The sequence below is a fragment of the Colias eurytheme genome, chromosome 10 (assembly GCF_061535395.1).
Source record: "Colias eurytheme isolate Ceu_HAF_F1 chromosome 10, ilColEury1 Martin Lab GWU primary, whole genome shotgun sequence".
In the NCBI taxonomy this organism is placed as follows: Eukaryota; Metazoa; Arthropoda; class Insecta; order Lepidoptera; family Pieridae; genus Colias; species Colias eurytheme.
Genome location: NC_142989.1, coordinates 6,767,121 through 6,791,791, shown reverse-complemented (window position 1 = coordinate 6,791,791; position 24,671 = coordinate 6,767,121). Strand labels below are relative to the sequence as shown.

The 24,671-nt window shown below is 31.6% G+C and overlaps 3 protein-coding genes and 1 long non-coding RNA gene across 4 annotated transcripts in view; 2 read left to right on the top strand and 2 right to left on the bottom strand.

The window, feature by feature from the left end:
- The first annotated feature begins 392 nt into the window (after positions 1–392).
- Positions 393–6,092, top strand: LOC149905237 (peptidoglycan recognition protein-like). The gene is made up of 4 exons (XM_090106555.1): positions 393–441; positions 3,176–3,377; positions 5,327–5,445; positions 5,887–6,092. Exons 1-4 carry the CDS (start codon positions 393–395, stop codon positions 6,084–6,086), a joined length of 570 nt encoding a protein of 189 aa, XP_089962681.1. The 3' UTR covers positions 6,087–6,092.
- Positions 6,093–10,370: 4,278 nt separating this feature from the next.
- LOC149905235 (uncharacterized) lies at positions 10,371–20,201 on the bottom strand. The gene is made up of 4 exons (XM_090106198.1): positions 20,113–20,201; positions 19,228–20,035; positions 12,077–12,232; positions 10,371–10,481 (listed from the first exon to the last, which is right to left on the bottom strand). Exons 1-4 carry the CDS (start codon positions 20,199–20,201, stop codon positions 10,371–10,373), a joined length of 1,164 nt encoding a protein of 387 aa, XP_089962324.1.
- Positions 15,305–17,162, bottom strand: LOC149905236 (uncharacterized). Its single transcript, XR_016457161.1, has 3 exons — positions 16,591–17,162; positions 16,403–16,464; positions 15,305–16,328 (listed from the first exon to the last, which is right to left on the bottom strand). It is a non-coding gene; the product is annotated as an uncharacterized LOC149905236 (long non-coding RNA).
- A 3,071-nt stretch (positions 20,202–23,272) lies between the features above and the next one.
- TkR86C (Tachykinin-like receptor at 86C) overlaps positions 23,273–24,671 on the top strand; it is a 52,293-nt gene continuing 50,894 nt past the window's right edge. The window contains exon 1 of the mRNA XM_090106466.1: positions 23,273–23,447. The gene's annotated coding sequence lies outside the window, so the exon portion shown is untranslated. The remainder of the gene's footprint in view (positions 23,448–24,671) is intronic.

Here is a 24,671-nt window from a genome sequence, read left to right as displayed (position 1 = left end):
GTCAAATTCGATGAGAGCTCTTAATTTTAATTATTATAACTCGGAAAAAGTGTTCAGAAATATCACTCCTACTTATTTAAACAAGACATGATGGAACTAGATAGCGCAAAATCAATGTATCTCATAAAGAGAAAAGCGCTCAATTCTTAATATTATACATTTAATGTGTGAAAAAGGAGAGTCAGCACTATCAAACTTTATACTAGGTAAATACTATGACTAATCAAATCAAAAGTCCTGAATTGACATATGTACATAATATTTTAAGTAGTCTTTCTTCGCAGGGATGATTAACCTCAAGACAAGCCAATCTTACAGGCTCCGTCTAGACTCAAACGGCTAGCGGCTTACGGTCAGTGTTTAACTGACATTGAGCGCGTGCGCAGGTCACCATGATCTTCATTGCTTTGTTGATATCCGACTTGTTTGCTGTGGATGCGTGTGAGTTTATTTTATTTTGTGTTTATTTTTGTCATGTATTAAACTAGTATTTTATTTATATGTAGATAATGGCTATGTTAGTTATATTTATGTTAAAATTATCAAGTATAAAAATCGTTAATATTAACTAACTTACAAGTTCATTACATAAATTATTCAAGTTCAATATTAAGCACATTTGCCCCTTGACCTGAAGTAATAAAGCAACTGAAAAATGTTTTAATCATACACCGTTCTCTTCTCCACAACACAAGTACCAAATATAAAATATGTATGTACCTATTTTTTATTTATTTGATTTATTTCAGATAATTGCAATATCCATATAATTGTTAGTATCTTGTTACCTTAAAAACTATGTTAGTATTAAAATTACACAAACAATTATCAACATTACCTACTATTTTAAATCATAATGTGCTTGAGACATGGATTTTAATCCAATATAACATTATAATATATTTTAATTTTTTCTTATCAAGTGTGTATAAAAATATGGTATTATATCAACCAAATATTTTTATTTGTTGCGATTACGTTGGGTGAATTCCCTGCACCGATTGATATTTCTGAGAATGGCTACGTAAATAAATAACTGGTAAGATTTTAAACCAACTAACCTTACCTCTACCTGACCTACCTACTACCTATTTCTTTTTAGAGAGAATAATATCTTTACTGATAGATACATATACAAAAGATTTGAATGTTTTGGATGAATAGTATGGATATTTATAATTCAATCGAGAAAAACTACTCAACATATTTGGATGTAACTTAGTTATGTTGTAGCTAGTGCAGTAGAATAACGCATAGGGCCTAAAATTTTTAACAGAGATTTAGAGGCATTTTAAGACTTTGACGATTGAAAGATGAATTGATGAATTGTTGATATGATCGTGAGTAGTTGAGATTGTTAATCCTTTTGATCTCTTTTGCATTTTTATCATATCTTTTTATCATTATTAATATTAAAGGTATGAAAACAAAAGTCATCATTTTTTAATAACTCAGGCCCCGGAATCACAGACACAATAGAAAATCTATTGTGTCGTGGCCCGATCGGGCCGTTCGGGGCTCAATGGGTTAGAGAAACACAAAAATCACTAGTTACAGTTTTATTTCGATTTTATTACAAAAATACTGGTATAGTAAGTAAAATATGATGCATTGGTACGCTTTATAAAACGACTCTATATCGTGATTTGAGTTAATAAAACGTAGCCATAACTGGATAATACTGGATTTAGTATCAAATTGATATTACTTTTAGATGGTTTAGGAATTGTTACATCTATATTGCGACCTTTATTCATGTGTGACCTCAGCCTTCTTGCCATACGTCATTACAGTTTAGATTTATTTAATACAAGCAGTCCGCCCCAGCTTCGCCCGTGGTACATGCTTACGTTTTCTCTTCATAAGAACCTCTACCGTAAGAACTCTATCTTCAAAATATTTTAGAGGAATTAGAACTCATTAATTAGGTTAAAACGTGCAATATTCAACAGTTATTCCATTAAGTGGCCAAATTATCTTTTGAGTGAAAATGTTTTCTTTTTTCATGTCGCGTAGCAAAACTAGGTATTATAATATCATTCTTTGGTTTTCAATTATTAAGGTACTTTGTGACATCTGGTATTAGAAGGTGAGTGTATTCGTAGAACTGCTCCTTAAATGTTATTCTAATAAAATTATAACATATATATACTTAAATATCAAAGATGCTACATTGAGGAGAGAAAATAAACGTGAATTGACTTTATTTTCTTAATTGTATCTCTTTCTTTTGAATTAACATAGTAGAAGATAGAACTTTTGACATGCCTATTATTTATAGCCTTATGCAACTGTATGAGAAAGCTATATTAAATTGTGAAACTGGTTGTTTAAACGTTCACCTCAACTAGCTGTAACTGTAGCTTTAGTCTATCTTATAGGTACTATTGTAATTTAAATAGTATTTAATTTATTACACAATTACACAATATCATCATTGTATGATGACTATATCTTTATTGACATAAAAATATATATCAATAGTTCAGTTGCATCTTAATATTTCTTTTAAATATGCTGGTATTTAGTTTAGTTCAAGATTTCCCTTCAACTTCATTCTAGTTTATACCAAAATTAATATTTTTTTTAGATTTCTATATATAGCAATATTGGTTATCCTACAACAATATTATTCCAAATACCAATAGCACCAATATACCGAACCGGAATTTTGTAAAGCGATTCTAGCTCACCCATATCGGTTTGAGGAAATTATTTTGGTTTATATCAGTCTCGAATGTCGGCGACATGTGCTATGTCCGTTATTGCTTTGGCTTTTACTGGGTAATGGATGGTGCTGTCATGATGGAGACCGGGTCACAATATGTTCTACATAATATATTTAACAAAACATGCTTTTGTTTAATTTGTAGCATCGTCTAAATTTCTGCTATGTATAACGTGTTTGCGTAAAAAATATTATTTAAACCAAGAGATATAATAAATAGATAGAATAAAAGTAAATTAAGGGTCCTATATATCTCGTCGAGCTTGATTTGTTTTTCTTTATCATTACAATACTTTATGATCCACTTTTTATGCTAGATTTGCCCAATATTCTCGTCCCAAAATGACTTTCACCTACGAATCAATTATCTTCACATATTATATTCCTTCTTGTCCAAAAGTGTGCTTATCACCAACTTTCAAATTTTTATTTTATTTTATATTCCAGCATGTCCGCACATTGTATCCAAAAAGGAGTGGGACGGGCTATTACCCCTGCACGTGGAGTACTTACCCAGGCCAGTGGACCTGGTCATCATCCAGCACACAGTCACACCCTTCTGTTCCACGGACGCCGCGTGTGCAGACACCGTGAGGAACATACAGAATATTCACATGGATGAGCTGGGATTCTGGGATATTGGAATGTCGTAAGTAAACATAGATAAATAGTATTATGACTCTTATCAATAAACTAGCTGGATCCCGCAGCTTTACTCACATGCTGTAAGGAAAAATTATAGTCATGTGCTTAGCCAGACGATAATATTTCATTAGTGTACTTTTCGTATATGTACCTACATTCAATCAGTTGTTTTTACTGTACAGTTGTAAAATAGTTACAACTAGGTCGTATAATATAAAAAAAATCAAATATAAAGGGAGAAGTAAACATACTTCATGTTTTATCTTATTAAAGACAGTGTAGTATTTCTTAATTGTTCCTCGGACTTTGATCAAGCTGCGTTCACAAAGCAATAAAAAAGATCCTTTAGAGCTCAAGGAGATACTCAATATTAAAAGAAATTTCATTACTGAAATTAAATTAATAGTTCCAGAAATAGATTGAGTACGACTTCCGTAGGGATAGAACTTTATTGGGCATACAATGAAACTGATGATATACAATATATTATAATGTTTATGGACATATATTTATGGGAAATTCCGATTCCTTTGCCGAATAACAATTTATTATTGGCTTTTATTCGACGTTTCGTTATATTCATATTATGTTATGCGAATATGGCTAGTATAGACATACTTAATAATTTGGAAAATCCAAAAGTGCACGCCTCGTAATTTTTTTTAAATAATTATTTATTAATTATTATTTTTGTTTATTTAATAACAATTAAACCACATCGAATGAGACCCTGAAAAATGAAAGGGTTATATTCCTGAGCATACTCAAGCGTAAGAGAAAAAAAAAGACTCGATTAGTAAAGTATTTCGGTCGCTATCGTGTTAACAAGAAAATCCTCCGCACATACAGACACACGGACGTCCAAGACAGAACTTTTTTAAACTGTTTTTTAACTAGTTTAAATAACAAAAATGACATCAAAAATATCATGAATGTTAAAAATAGTGTTTTTTCTTAATATGTGTGTGTATGTATTATCTTACAAGTGCAATGTATGATACATAAAGACATTTTAAGTTTGAAAAATCAGATGTTTTGCGCGAAGTGACAGTAGTACCCACCTCAACGCTTCGCTTATGAGGCGTGCAATATTTAAATTTGTGAGTAGCAAAATCAGTCCCGTTCATATATGTAAAATTACATATGAGTGGGCTTTGATATTATTCAACTGTAAAGTCGCATTTATAATTCTTGGAAAATTAATCTTAGCACATCGATTTAAGTATATATTTATATGACCAATTTCTAAGAAATTATTTAATATTGCTTAATATAATATTAATTTTCAGGGATTTATCGTAAATGAAAAGCTCAAAATTGTTTTCATTTCTTACTTCTAATTATTTCGCTGTTTGCGAACTAAATTGATGAAATTTTCCGTTGATCAATCATGTATAGCTAATAACTCATTATTCCGTTTATTTATATACTTAAATCCAAATATAACCTGTCGCAGTTAGGTTTGAGATAAAGAAAGTCAATTTCAACCTAGTTATTTAACTAAATCAAAGGATAACAGTAAATTATTTATATTACATACGTACCTACTGATCACAATATATCCCGACCGATCTTGAAAAGTTGTACATAATTTTTTATAACGATCCTGGAATTTGAATCTAGATACTTTTTTATTTTTACTAAATGAAAAACAAATTCTTTTTTACAAATAAAATAAATAAATCACACTAGCAGTAGATAGTGAAGTATTAAGTAGAACCATTTAATGAATGATTTGACGACTAAAATATGAAGATTACGTGAAGATAGAATAATCTTGCATTCGCCCACTTACTCTTGGACATCCACACTTATTTAAAACTTGTGTCTGGAACCGTATAAGAAATTAGTCCCAGTTAAGTGAAATTCTATCCCCCGGTAAATATTGTTTTACTAGAATATAGGCAATTAAAAGTTATAATTTATCTATTAAATTATATTTTTATGTTTCAGATTTCTCGTAGGTGGTAACGGTAAAATATATGAAGGCAGCGGCTGGCTTCACGTCGGTGCACATACCATAGGCTACAATACGAAATCCATTGCGATTTCTTTTATAGGAAATTATAACAGTAAGTATAGATTAAATTCTGATGATTCTATAATAGATAGAGTTTGAAACAACGCTTGAACGTGCTGCCGCATAATTTGATAAATGAGCTTCGAAATGAATTGATTTACCTTTAGAATCTAGGTAGCATCTACTAGCCGAAATTTGCCGTAAATATTGAGATAGAAGATGAGATAACGAAATCTTCATATAGTTGTTTTAAAAAACAAATGAAATAAGTATCTATATTTTTTGCTTTAGTTAAAAGCACTAAAATATCAGCTTTCCCTTCTTATAGAATGTCGAAGAAAGATAGATTTAGCGTTTCTAAGGCGAGTGGTCTTGCGTCTGCGTCTTTAAAAATCTATCTACCTTAACTTCTAAAGAAATCTGCATCTTATGAGAAGTTATTCTAAGTAACAAAAAAAATTAAGAAATCTAATCAATATCCTTACAATTTCAGATGACACACCAACAACCGCTCAGCTAGAAGCTACTAAAGCACTGATCCGTTGTGGTGTTGAAAACGGTCACTTATCACCAGACTACAAGGTGGTAGCTCACAAACAGCTGATCGCGACTCAGAGCCCTGGACGCCGCCTGTACCAAGTTCTCAGAACTTGGCCTGATTGGATGGAAGACGTTACGTCGATTAAAAATTGATCATTATTACAGAGTTTTATTTGTGAAGGTTTATATGTAAATAAATAAAAAATATTCATACAATAAGTTAGGTATTAAGTAAATTGAAGCTTTTATATACTTTGTACTAGCGGTCCGCTCCGGCTTCGCCCGTGGTACCTACATTTTTACGTTTTTTTTTCATGAAAACTATCCTATCTCTCAAGTTGGATCGAACTGCACATGGCGTGCGAATTTTATTATAATCGGTTAAGTGGTTTAGGAGTCCATTGAGGACAAACATTGTGACACGAGATTTATATAATACTAGCTTTCCACCCGCAGCTTCGCCCGCACAGTCAAAGAAAAACCCGCATAGTTCCCGTTCCCGTGGGATTTCCGGGATAAAAACCTATCCTATTTCCCGGGATAAAAAGTAGCCTATGTCCTTTCTCGGATATCAAAATATCTCTATACCTAATATCATGCAAATTGGTTCAGTAGTTAAGGCGTGATTGAGTAACAGACAGACAGACAGAGTTACTTTCGCATTTATAATATTAGTATGGATATATTAGATGTAGACTTCGAAAAAGAAGGCGGTCAATTCGACTATATTTTATAGAGCCGTTTGGATAAGAGGCAGAAAATAAAATAAATTACTCATCTTTCTATAAATTCTAAACGAGTCTAAACTGACATTGAAAAGTTAGGATTTAATGCTTAATGTTTGAATGAATCTAATTTTTAAAAGCTACCAGACTAATTGCAAAAGTAACGAAATCATAACGTTTAAACAACAATGGAATCACAAAATTCTATTTATCAAAAATATGAACGAACTGTTTTTATTTAGTGAACTGTTAACTGTAATTTTCTTTAATCACTATAAAATTATTAACGTCAAGTAAACGGCATTTATAAATTGCGAGCTATTAAGCCACAAAGTTAAGTCTTAAGTGCTGGCCGATGGAAACAGGCATCTAAGTACAATAAATCTACAGAGAAAGCCAGGATATTTGTAACAATTGTAACTTGCTTTATATAAAACTAGCTATCCACCCGCGGTTTCGCCCGCAAGACTAAAATAAAACCCACATAGTTTCTGTTCCCGTGGCAATTCCAGAATAAACTGTCTATCTTATATCCCTTCTTCGGGCTCAATCACATACTCACCTGTCTGTGTACTAAGTTTCACCCAAATCGCTCCAGTGGTTTAGGCGTAAAGAAGAGACAGATAGACAATTTTTCTCATTTTTAATATTACTGACTTATAGATTGTGATGTTATAGGGTTTTTCGTATATCACAACGAAGGATAAATTTTAAATTAAGTTAATCGATAACTGTAAAATGCTAATTACATCTTTAACATTGTAAACCCTAGCCAAGCTTTCGCAAAAATATTTACAATAATCAATACGAATGAAGACAGAATGTTTCCGAAATTCCCAAAACCTGGTACAAAGGAGCTTTTGTCTCTGCTAAATACACTTTATCCTGTTACGTTAATTTGGCCTTCGTACATGAGAGATGTACAATGTACATCACGTCTTTAATCACTTGCAAAACTCATTGTTTGGATTTCGTGGAGGTTATTTCATGAAGGATTTTATACGTAATCTTCTATAGGAGGATGTGTGAATACTTGAAAGATTTTTAACTTTCATGAATCGTGGTTGCTTCATGAAATTAGTATTGGGGTTATTTTAATTCGATTTCATAATTCATACAATAATAATTAAAAACTTAAACTGGGTTTTGCTAACAATAGTAACATTTATTTAAGTAAGCGAATACACAATTACTCCAAGCACATATAAAAAAGTAGACACACATAAATTATTAGCAAGTGAGTTAACTTTGTAAAAAGTTAAATTTTAATTTCAAGTAGGTACGTTCACGGTATTGCGGCCAACTAATTCTATGAAACTTGCAACTGTTAGTCTCTGACGGACAGCCAGGCATGGTAATTAGAGTAAAACTTGATGAATTAGTTCTTAGATATACTGTTTTACTAATTGGAATGCAGCTTTACCTTGGTAGATGAGGTAAATTAACAGAACAAATAAAAATAATGTACTTAAAGTAGTTGTATACGTAGTATATTATTATTAGTCTGTGATAGTAGACTTTATACCTACACTAGCTGTGCCCCGTGGTTTTACCCGCAGCACTCCTCAATATAGAATATTGAGGAAGGCTATACCTTCCTCAATAAATGGGCTATCTAATAAGACTCAGATCATAACTATTAGAATTTTTCAAATTGGACCAGTAGTTCCTGAGATTAACGCGTTCAAACATAACGAATAAAAAATTCTTCAGCTTTATATGTATAATAATATTATAGTAGTTTAAATTATATTAGTTCAAAAAGTGATTTTAATAGCTTCAAGCAAACACGAAAATTGAATTGAAAATGATACCTCACATACGAAATTACGTATTAATTAAACAAAAATAAAGATGATTTTGACTGAATAAATCACAGGAATAAATATTATAATTTCTGAAACGTTTCGTGTCGAAGATTCAAACAACAGGATCAAAGTCGACCGTAGATCATTGTGGCTCATAAAGAAAATAATTATAAAAACTCCGACGTAATGATCTTTTTATTATAATAGAGTGTTATTTAACTGTTGAAAATTTGTATTAAGATTTAAAAATATTTTTTATTAATTTCACGTAAAAAACAGAAATTGTTATTTCAAATAGTTTTACTTGGAGCAACTGTGATAGTTATATCGTTTAGTAACGTACTTCTATTGCTTTTGGAATAAATCCTATGTTACTAAACTCTATCTCGTAGAACTAGTTTCTACAAAAAAAATATTTCCATCCTATTATTAAATGTTAATAAGACTGGAGACGATCGGTGATAAGTGATTTGTTCGTCTTTTGTAACAAGACGTTAACTTTTATTTTAGGTATTCATTAATAATGAAGAAGCCGTTCAATAACCTCCTAAACGTCAAAGAGTGATCATGACTGCATCATATTGTTCTAAATATCTTCACACCTTAATGGATTCAGAATGTTGATGTTAACAAGGGTGCAATAAACTGTTTTTCAAAAGAAGAAAGAGCAAAAAGGAGTGCAGCGACCGTCGCGTTGGGATAAATGATCGGAATTCTTAATTAAATCTTAAATGTAAGTGATAGTATTTTCTAGTGTGAGATTTTACGCGAGTATTACATTTAGAAATAAAAGATTTTTAACGGATTTTAAACGCGATTTATTCATAATATTATTTTTAGTGTCCGACCGAACTTTCGGTTTCGGTTTCGGTTTCGGCCGAGTTTCGGCCAAAAATCAAGTTTCGGCCGCAGTTTCGGTTTCGGCCAAAATCGGCCGAAACTTTTGCCGAAACCGAAACTTATTTCGCAAGTTCAGTGAACTTTGTGAACAACGCTTTGACGGACGCTGTCAAAGCGTTGGTTGACCCACGCTGGTGGAAACAATTTTTGATTATCTATGTTGAGATTGGAACTGGGTGTAATTGTAATTAATAATTATTATTTTTATATAAGAGGTACCTAAAAGAGACTTATTATTCTTCTAAGTACAAATACCAATCCAAAGTATTAAAGACTCTTTAATAAAGAGAAAGATCTCAAAATACCAAAACTTAGTATTTAAAGTAACAGTAACAATTACTGATTTGATTTAGATGACTGATTTTACCGAGAACTTAATTTGAAAAAATAATAAAAATTAAATTTGTTATTATTAATATTTTAAGAATATTATTTTTTTTATTTTATATTAAATAAATGATTACAACAAATTTAATATACTGTGTTTTCCTTTCATGCCCTAATTAAGGCAAAATAATAGGTAAAATGCACCAAAGTTCAGTATTTTTAGAAATTTCATACTAGACCACGTGAGTTTCGGTTTCGGTTTCGGTTTCGGCCGAAACTGAAGCCACGGCCGAACATTCGGTTTCGGTTTCGGTTTCGGCCTGGAAACCAGTTTCGGTCGGACACTAATTATTTTCCCGACGTTTCGAACACTTTTCAGCAAGCGTGGTCACGGGCAGACTGTCTGGCTGTGACTGTAAGTGATAGTTTAAAAAAGGGGGTTGTCTTTTATTATCTGTTACTGTTTTAAATTTCCCAGTAGAGTATATAATTTTCGCTAGACTTCCTATCAGAAGATTGAGATGAACGAAATCTGATCTATAAAATATACAACCTACACGTGTCACAAATACAATTTTCAAATTCAAGGGCAGAAATGAAACGTCAAATATTCAGACGAGGCGTTTATAAGCACCGAAAATTTAGATACATCCCCACACTTCTTAATTAAGCCAAGTTTATTCGTCGATAGCGAATTGCAGTCTTACTTCGTACTGTGATCTGTACCATATCCACCAGCCAAGTGCGTGTCGAGTCGCAGCTGAGACTATCCAACAATAGTAACATACCTGAAGAAAATAATATTCATTTGAAATCAAATCATAGTAATAAATTTAAGGGGGAGTCGTACGATACGTAAAATAAAAATGTACGCTAAGTAAAAATGTTGGTTTGTATCTTGCAGGTATCTTACGTATTAAATCACAAGATTTTTTTAATAAGTATTTATAACGTCCAACGGGCTTGGGGTCATTACCCCAGGTCATTTATTGATTGAAAAAGGTAGAATTATTTTAAATTTAGTTTGTTCTGAAATTCGTTTAATAAAATGATTGTATTATCTCAAAACTTTGTAGGAATTTTAAACATTTTTGTTTACTCCATTTTATGGCACGTGATAAAAAAACCAATATGGTGATTTCATTGCTATAACTATGTAGGTATGTTAAAGAAATATTCCTACGTACAGAGCGCTTGAAATATTGGTCGTCGTAAAAATATACTTTATTGCATGTCTAATTTAAATGAATGCTATGTTTACAAAATCTTTGTTGCTTTTATTTTGGACAGCAGCAAATTTGATTTTTTTCTACGAGATTTACTTCCAAAAGCTGAATGAATCACATAACATTTGCATTCTAGTAACGGGGCACGAAATAAAGAGGAAGGAGGAAATAAAACTCAAATTGCAGCAATTCTGTTTTGTTACTATTTCCGAATAAATGGGTAAAGTTTTTTTGTTGGGTCTTGTTTATCATATATTTATTTCATTTTTGTGGTAAATACAAAAACACTATAAACAAATGGGTAGAATAGGCTGTTTGTTTATATGCCCAACGTTTCACTTTTCTGCATAATATTATAAATATTCTATCAAAATAGCCCACATGCTATTCATTCGTCAACAAAACATCTTCAGTATTCGTATCCGATAAGTAATTGAAGAATTCCTCGTATAACATCATAATACTGAACCAAATCCTGCATTAATGACCTAGGATTCCAGGTAAGTATAACAGGAATATTTGCGGTGACATTTCAATGAGGGAATTAGAATCGCGTTTGAAGCAGCACACCATTTTAGTACAAACGAGAACCACGAGTAATTTAATTATATAAGTTAACTAGATCATTTCGCGCAATAGGTAATAAAATGGCCTATTGACGATAAAGTTTTAGGTATTAAAAGGACGCCAAACTGATAAATTAATGGAGCACGGTGCTAATAACAAGCCGCGCTAATTAGAACAACTATTATATTGAGGCTACGTAATTATTTTGGCGCCTGCGGTTCTGGTTTTTACTCCAGATACAGGATTACACGTATGAATTTAATTCGTTCTTCGCCAATTGCAGCTGTGGCATCGCCCAATTAACCCTATTTTGAATTTAACAGAAGTGTGTATTTCTTGTTCATATAATTGTATCTTTGAAGTTAGAAATATACCTATACATGATGCTACATTTCACTATTTTTTATTATTGAATTTATTTTCTGGGAAAAACACCAATTGCCATTTGTGTGTATGCTTTGCTTTATAATTATGAATAATCATCTCTATGATACTCATAAAAGGCACACAGGTGTAAGCTCTCACTGATATGCTATTTTCTATTCCAGTCCACGGCATATCGTTTATGCATTGCTTTTTTAACCACTTACCAGAGTCATGCAAGCCAACACAAAGGTCGACGCCAAGGGCCAGGGTGTGACGTGGGTTTCCTGCGTCATGAGACCAGCCAGGGTTCTGCCAGACAGCCAGGCCGCTAACACTGCTAGCGGTGACATCAGCATTATCCCCAGGCTGTCTACCATCAACTGAAAATAATAAGCTTTGGTAGAAATTGTGTTAATCTATATATAATTATCTGGTCGCGTAACAGATTTGAAAAAAAGCTTTACTGATTTTTATTATGTTTTGTGTATATTAGGTGTTGGAATAGATAAAGTATATTATGTTTTTAGGCAACATAACAATATTTAGCGGATCAGCTAGTCCATATTTAGTAAGTGGGGTATAACGAAGTTGTTGGTTTTAGCTTTGTTGAATTTGTCACCGATTGCATTATTAATATTGAACATTTGAAACTTTTATTATAGTTTATACCAGTAATAGAATTTCGAAGGAAATTTCTTGAGCTTGTAAATATTAATAAAGAAATGAACAGTTATATACGGCTATGAAACCTTAGTATGTATAATTCTTCCTATTTGTCTATGCACGAAGCAACTTCTAGTATTCGCTAGGCGGTATAATTAATTCTAAGAAAATAATATTTTCGACATATTACATAACTTTCAAAGGAGAATATTAATAACTAACTGGAATAAATGAATGGACTTTGCATCGAGAGGCCAATATTTCTGCAGATGAGATTCGGTGGAATATTTTATACTATGGAACAATAATATTAAATGTAGATATGTATGTACCTAGACGCACGCAAGACTAGTCAAAACTAACGAAGGACATTATTTCAAGACATTGAATAAACAATAACAAATAAACGTGAAAGAAAGCTATTTCGCAATAATTGTGATTTAATTAGTGTAGTTTGGTAGGTTGATCTTCGTGAGCTAAATGTTAATGTTTCTTAGAAATTACAAGAAAGCGTACACAATAACAACGTAGTTTTCCACTGTTAACAAGCGCTTAATTATCTCCACCTGACCCATTTGTTACCATGCAAATGGAAGTCTTACACATTGAGTTACTATGTACTACGTACTAGAGAGGACATCGCTACTACATTATTTGTAACACGAGTTAGAGTCAATCGTCTCAAACCAATTTTTTTTTGTTACATTGATTGGTTTTAATTTATAAGTAATAAGAGGCAGAATATCTACAAAGTGTATGACTCACTAGCCGCCCCACGCCGCCGCGCTTGTCGCACATAATATTTTGTTGTGTGGTGTCCTCTCTATACGTAGTAATAATACCTCAATGGTCTTACAAGGTTACTTTGATCCACTTCCCAATGTTCGTTCGGGTTCAAATTATATTAACGCTGTACGAACAGATGTTACTCTGGCAAATGTTAGAGCTTTGCACAAAAACCTTATTCCTCGATTCTACACCTTTTTTGACACGTCTGATGTCTGTAATAAAACGTGACAATTTTTTATGTTAACTATAGAAGCAGTTAGCCAGTAACTATTAACTAGAAGTAGTCAAAATATAACCTAAACGAATTGCTAAAGATGTTGGAAGAGATAATTACTCTTTTCACGAAACCTGTTTAGGTAGGTAACTAATTCAAATAACACAAAAATACATAAAAAATATAGCCATTAAAAATTAATATACTAGCAACTTATATCTTATATGAGAATTCTTCTCAATTTATTTTGTAAAAGCTTGATAAAATATGAGATTTATACTAATAACTAGCGGTCCGCCCCGGCTTCGCCCGTGGTACATATTTCGCAATAAAAAGTAGCCTATGTCCTTTCTCGGGTATCAAAATATCTCCATACCAAATTTCATGCAAATTGGTTCAGTAGTTTAGGCGTGATTGAGTAACAGACAGACAGACAGAGTTACTTTCGCATTTATAATATTAATAGTATGGATTATCCCTCAAGGGCTAAAATTTAACCCTTGTACCGCCGCCATTAGATGTTTGTTCAACTCATTCATAGATATCTTACAATAATTTCAGTGTGTATTTCTTACACAAACAATTGCTAATATTATATCTTTAAATAAACGTACTAGTTTGGAGAGGCTTTAACTTGGGTCGTATTCGGTCGGTATTATAATAATATTATGTTTAAAATAATTTACCCAAAGCAGTCGTTTTTTTAGAGTCACTGATATAAGTGCGTTATGGACACATAATACAAGAAGTTATTTTAATTTTGTTAAATAAACATAAAAAAGTCACTCGCTAGACCGAATATGAATTATATTATCTTATGGAACAATGGTTTAAGAAAACAGTGAATAAAGTAGAGAAAATCTTGCTTCAGAAGTGTGTTAAGACATGTTTTTTCGATGATCTATATTCTTAGTTAAAATATAAGTTCCAACAACTTTCATTATTACGTACATGACGAAGTAAAATTTTGGAAGGAAATATTATTTATTCTGTGGCCGTATGTGACACGGCTGTAAAACTAATAAAACGACGAGTTGTAAAGAACTCTGTTATAAAAATGTGGAACTACTTCCTTGTGTGAATGTTATTACCCTAAAAAATTTAGAAAATGTTTGTTGAGGAGCTTGCATATCATTTGAAATTCATATTCTTGAATATACATCATAGTTCTTTAAGTGAATAATGTTAGTTTTGATTGTCAGTGTTGTCTTGTACCATCTAGTACAAAGCTTTGTACTAGATGGAATAAATACTAGAGAGCGTTGTGTATGTTAATTACGTTATTTATTTCTTAAATAATATATTCAAATAGCGCTTTGTAGTCTCCACTCGGATAAGCATATTAAGTCAAGCCACTAAGGCTTAAGACGATACACAAAAAAAAATCTACTGCTTGGCGGGCGGAGTCTAATAGCTCGCTATCGCGAACGCGGGTATGCGCGAAGTCATTCTTGCAAACTCGCCGCGCTGCCGCTGGCCGACTCGGGACAAACATGTATGGAGTCGTCATACAATTATAATATTCTTATACCTACATATATTTAATTGTTGATTTATTGGTTTTATTTTCTTGCTTATAAACAAATAATCTTCTTTTTAACAACTACTTAGACATTATTAATAATTATTATTATTTCGTAATGTTTACTTTATTACAAAATAATACAGGTTATAAATAATCTTTAAAATAACAAAAAATATTGTTACTCTGAAAAAATGAAATGGTACTCAATAACGCGGACTACTGAATGGATTTAGATTTGATGCTGACGTAGATATTACGTCATGCCCAGAAATGAAAGGTAATATTTCTGAAAGAAGTTATAAACCCTAATTCTTCTCAGTCAAAGTCAAGAGTGGAAGATATCACTAATACAGTAAAACTGATGCGAAACTTTGGATGTTAATTTGTATATTTTTTTGTTAGTTGTTACTTAATCACGTCAAGACTACATTACCAATTTTGATAAAATATAGCTAATTGCCTGGATTTACACAAAGGATACTTTTTATCCGAACTGAACACTTCTGTGGGATAAGACAGGATTCACGATATAATCTAATTCCACGCGGGCAAAGCCGCGGTCGGAATGATATTTTTTTAAATAAAAAAATTGTTTAAAAAAAACACAAAATATATTGACGCATGTATTTATTTTTTGCACTCTATTATAATTGTAATTATTCATTACAAATAATCAAAATAAAATAGCCAGAACAAAGTCAGGCCCTGGTAGGGTAGGTAGGCAGGTACAGCAATGTGAGACGAACACTGGCTTATTTATACCAATAATAATGTATTATAAACATTAAATTAAGTTTACTTTCTAACAACAAAAATACATAATATTAGCTAATGTGAAAGCGAATCAACCAATCATCACACAAAAATGAAATGTGCACACAAATATTCATCCAAATCGGTTCATGTCATTAGGAGGAGTGACTGCAGCGCCATCTTCCGGGCCCAATTGTGTTTCCAGATCACCCAGGAACTCAATTTAATATACTTACACAAAATTTTTCGAAATGAAAACTCACATTACTATGTAAATATGAATATAAACCTGTTTTATTACTAAGCAATTTCCCGCACAGGTGTAGTAAGTATAAATGAAATAAATATCAACATCAAATTCTTTATACAACATACTTATCTACCACCTTCTAAGAAATGTAATTCTTGAAATTATTTCGTATTTTTTTTAAATATAATACTACTCCAATGAGCTCCTGTTCCATATTATGTCCGCCATACTTCCACTAAGTTCACCATGATTTTTTATTTCTTTGCACTTTGTTGCTTTTTGCTAAAAATGGAATCATGCGATAAAACCAGTAGAGCTTTGATAACATACATTTTTGACTGAATAAAGGTACTTACGAAGGAGTGGATTCACATTGTGAACAATCAGTGGATTTATTTTCCTTCTGGATTCCGGATTTCTGAAAAGATTATTTATGCTATAAATGAAAAAATCTTACACATTCGTTATGTACTTAAAACAGGGGTACATATCAAACATCGTCTATAATACAATTATCATCAAATTTAAAATAAAACCAACTTACTTCATTAATTTGTTCCAATTGTAAGCATTCTTTTTCCTCCAACCTTTATGTTTCTTCTTCTTATTTTCTTTATTGTCCCCATTTGTCTCATTTTGTCTTATCGTGTTGTCACCCTTTTTTACGATTGCGCGAGCGACACAAGTTCCCCGTGTGACAGCCGTAGCGGGAATGACTCGTGCAGCGATCGGGGTAGGAAGGTACAGGGCGGCTCTCGCTATATTGGCTGGTCGCGCGCTAATTTCAAGTATTTCTTGTTTATTTCAAAACCATCGCTTATTTCAAAATTCTAACACGGTAGACGTATAGGTTGTATATTTTATAGTTAATATCCAAAAAGTCGTAACTTTACGTTTGTTATTTTGAAGATGCCAGAGATTAAAAAAAAATAACAATGATAACTTTGTATTTTTTTTCTATCGAGAAAATATCATGGAATCATGTTTCTAAAACGGTAGACGTATTGTGTTACTATTGAACTTTCTTGTCAAGAATTTTCATCACGACAACTTTAATAATATAAAAATTAGGAAGGTTTGAAAAGGGCCGTAAATGTTAGAAAAATTAATTCATCACCTTAATAAATCTTGATTTAATTCACACGCGCGATGAGATATGCAGAAAATTTATCCAAGTGTTATATGTAATTGGAATTCCTGTGAAAACGTCAGTTTTACTTTAGTAAAAGTGATGTTACCAACTATTTCTAGATGGATTACATCGAGTGCTGAGTTAGCTTCATTAAATTATACGCCTCCTACATCTTTGTAAACTTCGAAAGGATAATTAATAGGTACTCAAAGTTTCAAATGCTAAGTTTTAACAACGTTTGATGCACTTTGGTACTATTTGTTTTTAATAGCTTACGTTAAACGGATTTCATAGAGCGAACGCTTAAGACATTACAAGATCTTCTCAAACTTACTTGTTTATTATTTGTTTTAAAATAAGATTATACAGACTGCTTGTACCAAAACACACGCGACTTTTTATTAGAAACGCGATATTAAGCCACGATTCCTCGTGAGTATGTAATAAATCAGTTGTTTAAAAATCCGGTAAAACATTCCTAACTACTAAAATAATTTTTAATTGAGATTGAATTTTTGATAGATGCATAGGAAAAACGAAGCGATAAAACAGCAAAAATTGTAAAACCTTAAAAAATCAAAAACATGGCTCAAACTGTCATAATAGTGCAGTTTCTATTGAGAATTGAGTCTGTGAAAGATTTGGTTTGTTAGTTCTATTGTATTCACTTCCTGGCACCGATTCTCAGGAAAGCGAATTTGAAATAGCAAAGGGTGAAAATAACTGCGAATTGGTGCTTTTTCAATTTACATAAAAAGTTTTAATTTGCAATAAAAAGTTGCAATCATAAAGGATTTCTTTTTTAAAGTTGATTTTATATCATCTTAGGACTTTCTTTTGACTTTGACTAGAGCATTTAGTATATTTGTTTCATATAGTATCATATCTTATTGATTCAATTTAAACAGGATGATTCTCAGTTTACAATGTTTGTTGTAAATTGCTTCTTTATTACTAGTCTTCTCTGAGCATCGTATTCAGAATTTGGTGGTTACTCTTTAGACATGTGAGTAGTTAATTACCTACGCTCAGATAGGATCAGTACATAATTTCTCAATTGGGCAATAAATGTAGTAGCTGTACGCCGAGAATTAATGTAAACATTTGGACCATAAATAAGGAAATTCAATCCGAATGTTGCTAACCAAAACACGCACAGATTTCCTTCAAATTTATTTTTTAAGCTCAGTATTTTTTACGAAGCAAAATTTAATGTCACGTCTCCGTCAATTGAGAGATAGAACATCCCTTAGACAGGGTTTCTTAAAACCGATTAACTTTACAACTATTAAAGATTAATGAAACGTAAATTTATAGAATACTAGCGGTCCGCCCCGGCTTCGCCCGTGGTACATGTTTACGTTTTCTCTACATAAGAACCATCCTCGTACTTCAAGGAATATAATAAAAAAAGAATTATCGAAATCGGTTCAGCCGTTCTCGAGTTATGCGCTTACCAACAAATTTTGCGATTCATTTTTATATATAAGATCTAGAAAAGGCTCTTGCTTTATGTTTTCCTAAAATACTAAGAAATTAATTTGGGAATATCAAGTTACCGAATAAGAAATATAAAAATAATTTGCGTAGAGGTCAACAAAGGGCTTTAAAGATTAGGTACATGATTCTTATAACCTTAACGCGGAGGAAACGACCAACATGTACCAGTTAATAATTCAAACTCATTAAACTCGACTGCTATAATTTCTAAAGGAGCGCTTCCAGCTACTTTTATTTACTTTTTGCTGGAGAATGTTGATTGTTGAAACAAAATATTAAAATGAATTTTACACGGCCTCATGTATATTACTGCGCAAGCGATATATCCCAAAAAAATATCCGAAGAATTTAATTATAATTCAATATTGATATATTTTCTGGGAAATCTGTGAACTGTTGCTAAGTGGCAATTGAGGCTTAAATTAAAATGCCTATTCAAACAACGAGTTCATTATCTTCTACGTACCCAGATGTGGATATTTGATTTAAAATTCGTAGAAGTATTCGACCAATCTAATAAATAAAATAAACCGAAAATTGTTTTATTACCTGCTTAGCATTTTGGCTCAAAATCCACATGACTAAAGCTCTCAGTACACCATATCTATGTACACGTCGCGTAGCATACCTAGTCCCACATAGCTCGCACCTAGATTTTCCAGATTCTGTTAACCATCGCTCCAAGCACTTCACATGAACTCTCCCAACAGTACCCCTACACGAACAGGCTGATATCAATTGACCCAGCTCCGGAGATAATGATTCCCCACCGTGACATATTCTACACATATCGTCCATAGAGTAAGTACTAGGTCTTTCTTCCTCCTGTACATTTTCAACCGTTGCCTCAGAATCTTCTATCACTTCAGGTTGGACTTCGTCTTGTATTACTGTTTCATTTTCACTCCAATCTATAGAACTGACTCCCACAGATCGCTTCATAACTTCATGCTTCTCGATATTAGGAGGCTTTCGTTTTGGGCTACGTACTTTAATTCTATGCTGTCTTGGATGCTTGTCACGTCTTGTCGGAAATCTTTCGCTTACATGCTTCATTTCAAATATATTTTTTTGTTCTTCATTGGAAGCATCTTGTGTTTTTTTGGTCATAATTTCCTCTGTTGCACCTAAGATATTGAATAAATCAATATTACTAGAGCTTGCCGTGACGTCTTTGTCTATAGTTGGTGAAATAGCATCAGTAGCTAAAATGTAAGAAGTGCTTTGGCATTGATCAACAATATGGAGATTGGATGATTTCTTTGAAGTGTTGGGACATATTTTTGATTTGGGTTTGTTCTGTTTAATGTTTAGCGGCGATTGTAATATAGCTTTAATATCCGATTCTTGGTTAGCGCTGTAAAATAAAATTACATCATCTATTCTTAGGGTCTAAAAACAACAAACATACAAAATATTAAAATTAACTATTACTTCACTTGCGTCCCATTCTGTGACTTCATCATATCACGTCCCCGTATTTCATTTTGTACGGAAAATCTTCTACGCCTCGTATTTGGCATTGTACGAGAATTTTTGAATGATTTTTACTAATTTATCGTGATTTTTTTCTAAATATATTTTAATACATTTTCGGTGCCTTTGACAGTATTTATTTATTTCCTTTTCTTAAATTTGACATTAAAATTTATGGAATCTTTTTGGATATCGGAACTAATTTGTTTAAGTAGGTAATTATTAAAAGAAGATTAAAAGTAATTGGTATTATTAGCCGACTTTTCTTGATATTACATATTCATATTTTATTATACGTATTGCTGATTCGGATGGACGAAATGTAAAACTGGTGGTTATTTGTTGTTTAGTTAAAATGAAAATATTCAGCTATTACAGGTTTTTATTGGAAGAAACAAAGGTTATACCAAGCAAGGTTTTTCAATTCTGATATCCATTTCAAAGCTAGTTCGAAATAATATTGAATGTTTTTCAGTATTCAGTATTGTAACGGTTAAATCTTTTATTATATAGTTTTATAAGCCGTATCTAAACATTTAAACATTTATCTTGATCTTACTAAGAAAAATATTAGGCAACGTAATACCGTAACCATTAAGTTATCAGTTTACACATTAATACTACTAGTAACGATTAAAACGAAATAATGTTAAACTTATATAAATTTATAAAAAATAGAAAAATTTCGATCACGGGGCGGGACTCAAACCCGCATCCTTTCGCGCGATTCTGGGGTGGATGCCTGACCAACTCAGTGTCAAGTCCCGCCTCGTGATCGAATTTGTTCTATATTCTTAATAAATTTATATTTATAAAGCATTTGAATGCCATAAAACCAAAATATCAAAATTCAGTGTTAAACTTAACGACGATGAGTAAGTAACCTATACAGGGTGTCCCAAAAAGTAGTGATATACAGAAGCTGGGAGGTAGAGGACTTAGAGGGCTATCCGAATCACCCCCATGTGAATCACTTCCATTCATCACTACTTTTTGGGACAACCTGTATAATATACATATATTATGTTTTATACTTCCAGATACATTATATTCTAATTAATTGTTTAAAAAAGCTCAAGACATAAGATAAAATACGAAGCGATGATACTTATTTTGGGTTCCTTAAATTTTTCCAGTCGATGTCAACTTCGAATGCTCCCTTTTTTGTAGACAATAATATTATTATAATTTAATTTGGTCTCTTTTAGAACAGAGTTTTAACGTGAAAATATATTAAACAAATGTAGTTATCTTATACAAGAAAAGTCTAACATTTTACTGTGAAATAATAAGTAAAAATATAAAGTTTAAGTACAAAAGGTAAAAAGGTAAAGGTATTCTTAATTTTTATAAATTATAATTCAAAAGGCATTTATATAATACTAGCTTTCCGCCCGCGGCTTCGCCCGCGTTTTCAAAGAAAAACCTGTTCTCGTAGGATTTCCGGGATAAAACGGGATAAAACTATGTCCTTTCTCGAGTATCAAAATATCTCAATACCAAATTTCATGCAAATTGGTTCAGTAGTTAAGGCGTGATTGAGTAACAGACAGACAGACATACAGAGTTACTTTCGCATTTATAATATTAGTATGGATATATCACTGAAACAAACAGGTCACTTGTAGGCTCCAGGACATTGAATAAATGTACTAGTTTGCCAGAAATAAAAAGTAATTCAGCGAACTAAAAGTAGGGACGATACACAAAACTTTTTATTCTAGGAACCAAATAGTTACAATTTTATAGGATCTTAATTCATATAGTTCGATGTAGATAGTGATTATATTTTAAATAGGTAGGTAGTACTTTTCTTGTATTCCTTATGTGATAATTAAATAGGTATGACATTTGAGTGTGAGAATTTTCATTACATTAAATAATACAGTTAAATCGCATTCTAAATCCGATTACAAATCTTTCATTACGCAAGTGAATGGAAAAGTAATCTAGCTCTCTCTTCCTGGAATTTTGCTATTTAAAAAGCAAATGTGACTAAAGGCTTATAGGTAGCTTCATTCCTACCATTTAACCTTTAGAAATTAATAACTTTTAAAAGTATTTTGAACACGATTTATTCATAATAAAAAATATTATAAAATTAAATTTAAAATCCATTAAAATAATGATTCGCGTAAAATCAAACACAAAAAATAGCTAATTTTTTTAAATTATGCTAGGTGTGTATAATACAACTTTAATTTAAAATATATCATATAATAGAAAATGGATTATATTATATACTCTTTGATATTTGAGGGGCAAAATACTGATCAAATGCACTATCAAAAATAATAACTTATAAATATGTATCATTATTTTATGAATACAAAAACTTAAGTATACATGAATAATAATTTATGTAGATACTATCCGCATGAATTATCTTACTTCATATACAAATTTAACAAATTCTGTGAACATTTTTGTCGATCAAATTAGAATAACTCTACATCGAAGATAACAATTATCCAAAAATGTTTCAGACGAATCAAGAAATTCATTTCGTTAATCTGATCAAACTTGACCGTCTTATCTTATTCTACCAGCCGATAAACACTGAAATAATCGGCCATCTATTTTTCATACCCCGTGATAAGAGTAAGACAGAACAACGTTTGTCGGGAGTCGGGACAGCTAGTAGTATTTAATAGTTTATGAAGAACTTGGTCAAAAATATTTACCGCGGCATCAATCAAGCTACTAAAATAAATAAATAATTTCAGGACAATTTTCACACACGGCACGGTCTGATACAAGCGAAAGCTTAGTATGGGTACTAAGCTTTCGCTTGTGCTATGGAAACCAGATGGTTGTTAAATATACATATATAATTTTAAATCAATACTTATTTAGATAATTAACACCCAGGCACTGAGCAAACATCTATGTTCATCACACAAATATTTGCCCCGGTAGGGAATCGAACACACGACCTCTGGCTTGGAAGGCAGGGCCACTACCAAGCAAGCCAACCGGTCAGTCACATAGATATTGCGAAGCCGACTGTCTGAACACGCTTAAAAGCTTATAAATTCAGATCAGAAGAAGCTTAAGCTTTTACCATAAATGACCGTAAAGTTACAAATTCAGTGCAACTCGGGCACGCGAACAGAGTGGTCGTGTCTACACTATCTCTCTTCGATACGAAATAAAGTTATCGTCCTTTAATAATAATTAAACTAAATAAAGTGCATGGAAGTGTGAAAAATGTGATTGAAACGGGAATTTTGTGTGTGTTAATAACTTTTGGATGTTTTTCTGTTGTGTGGTTTTATTTATAAACAAATAACGTGAGTTGTAATTATTATTTACTACTCGCTTAATTATACTAAAATAGATGTTATGTTTCAGGATTTATTTCTTAAAATTATTAATTAATTTAATTATATTTTAATTAATCTAATTTAATTTAAAAATATATTTAGGATTGCAGTGTTTTAGGTCGTTTAAAGTATTTGTGTTTAATTATTATTAAACGTAATTAAGAAATTATTACAATATATTAAAATATAATCATATAGGTAATTAATTAAGCAAATAAATAAAATCATACTTACCTATTATTTAACACCAACCTATTTCATAACAATTTATTGTTATGGCACTACTTTCATTACTCGCCTACAGAAAGGAGTAAAAACAGCTCCAAAATATGCTTCAATATTATTAATTTAATGAAAAAGGCATGATTTCTTAACTTACATTTGTATAGAGCCTCATATCTTTCTTTGAAAACATTAAAAATACTCTTTTCGAAGTTATTAGAGTACGAAAAATCTCGAAACATTTACACCTTCAATTAGAAAATATTTTGAAGACTAAAAATGTTCTCTGCGTACTTAATTTTTCTTTCAAATAAAAGTCGTCTTATTAAATTTTGTGTACATTCTGTATTTCCTTACATTTTATCTTAATATAAAAAAATTTAGTGCTTAGTACGTACCTAAGCATAATATAATGCAGATTTGGTTACTAATCAACAACAAATTGTTGGATTGATGATGGCAAGGTCATTTATTTAATTACTACTGTTAAAAACTGATCGGAAAGTCCATACAGCATTTATCATAGATTAACAAAATCTTTGAAGCTTTTTTTGATTAGAAACAACCAAGAAACAACATTCCGAATTGATGGTAGGAGAGTTGAAAAAGTTTTCATGCATAAACATTGTTGAGGATTGTACTCCATCTAATTCAGCTGAAATTCAAATTTGAGTCTTGGTTCAGTTCAATAGACTACATAAATCAAATGAAGTGTGGAAATAGAAAAGTGTATCTATTACATCTATTTTAAAGTCTCAAGTTCGATATGGCGGTAAATCCGATGTTAGACTGAGATATAAAGGGGAAGATTTACGTTCTCTAAAAGGCTGGAGCTAACTTCTTTCGTTTCGATTCGATAAACTTAGTTCTTGAGAAAAAGTTTACTTTTCTTCATAAATTAACGAAAAATCATGAAAACAAAACTTTATTATCTAATACTTAGATAGTTCTTAATATGAAAGATTTTGT

Bases quoted from the DNA above. Each gene is read 5' to 3' on its own strand.
- LOC149905235 (XM_090106198.1), bottom strand. From the start codon at position 20,201: ATGCCAAATACGAGGCGTAGAAGATTTTCCGTACAAAATGAAATACGG. The intron at 20,036-20,112 runs GTAATAGTTAAT...TTTATTTTACAG, and splicing joins CAGAATGGGACGCAAGTGAA to CGCTAACCAAGAATCGGATA. The intron at 10,482-12,076 runs GTAAGTGGTTAA...TATTTTCTTCAG, and splicing joins TGTTGGCTTGCATGACTCTG to GTATGTTACTATTGTTGGAT.
- LOC149905237 (XM_090106555.1), top strand. From the start codon at position 393: ATGATCTTCATTGCTTTGTTGATATCCGACTTGTTTGCTGTGGATGCG. The intron at 3,378-5,326 runs GTAAGTAAACAT...TTTATGTTTCAG, and splicing joins TTCTGGGATATTGGAATGTC to ATTTCTCGTAGGTGGTAACG. The intron at 5,446-5,886 runs GTAAGTATAGAT...TTACAATTTCAG, and splicing joins TTTTATAGGAAATTATAACA to ATGACACACCAACAACCGCT.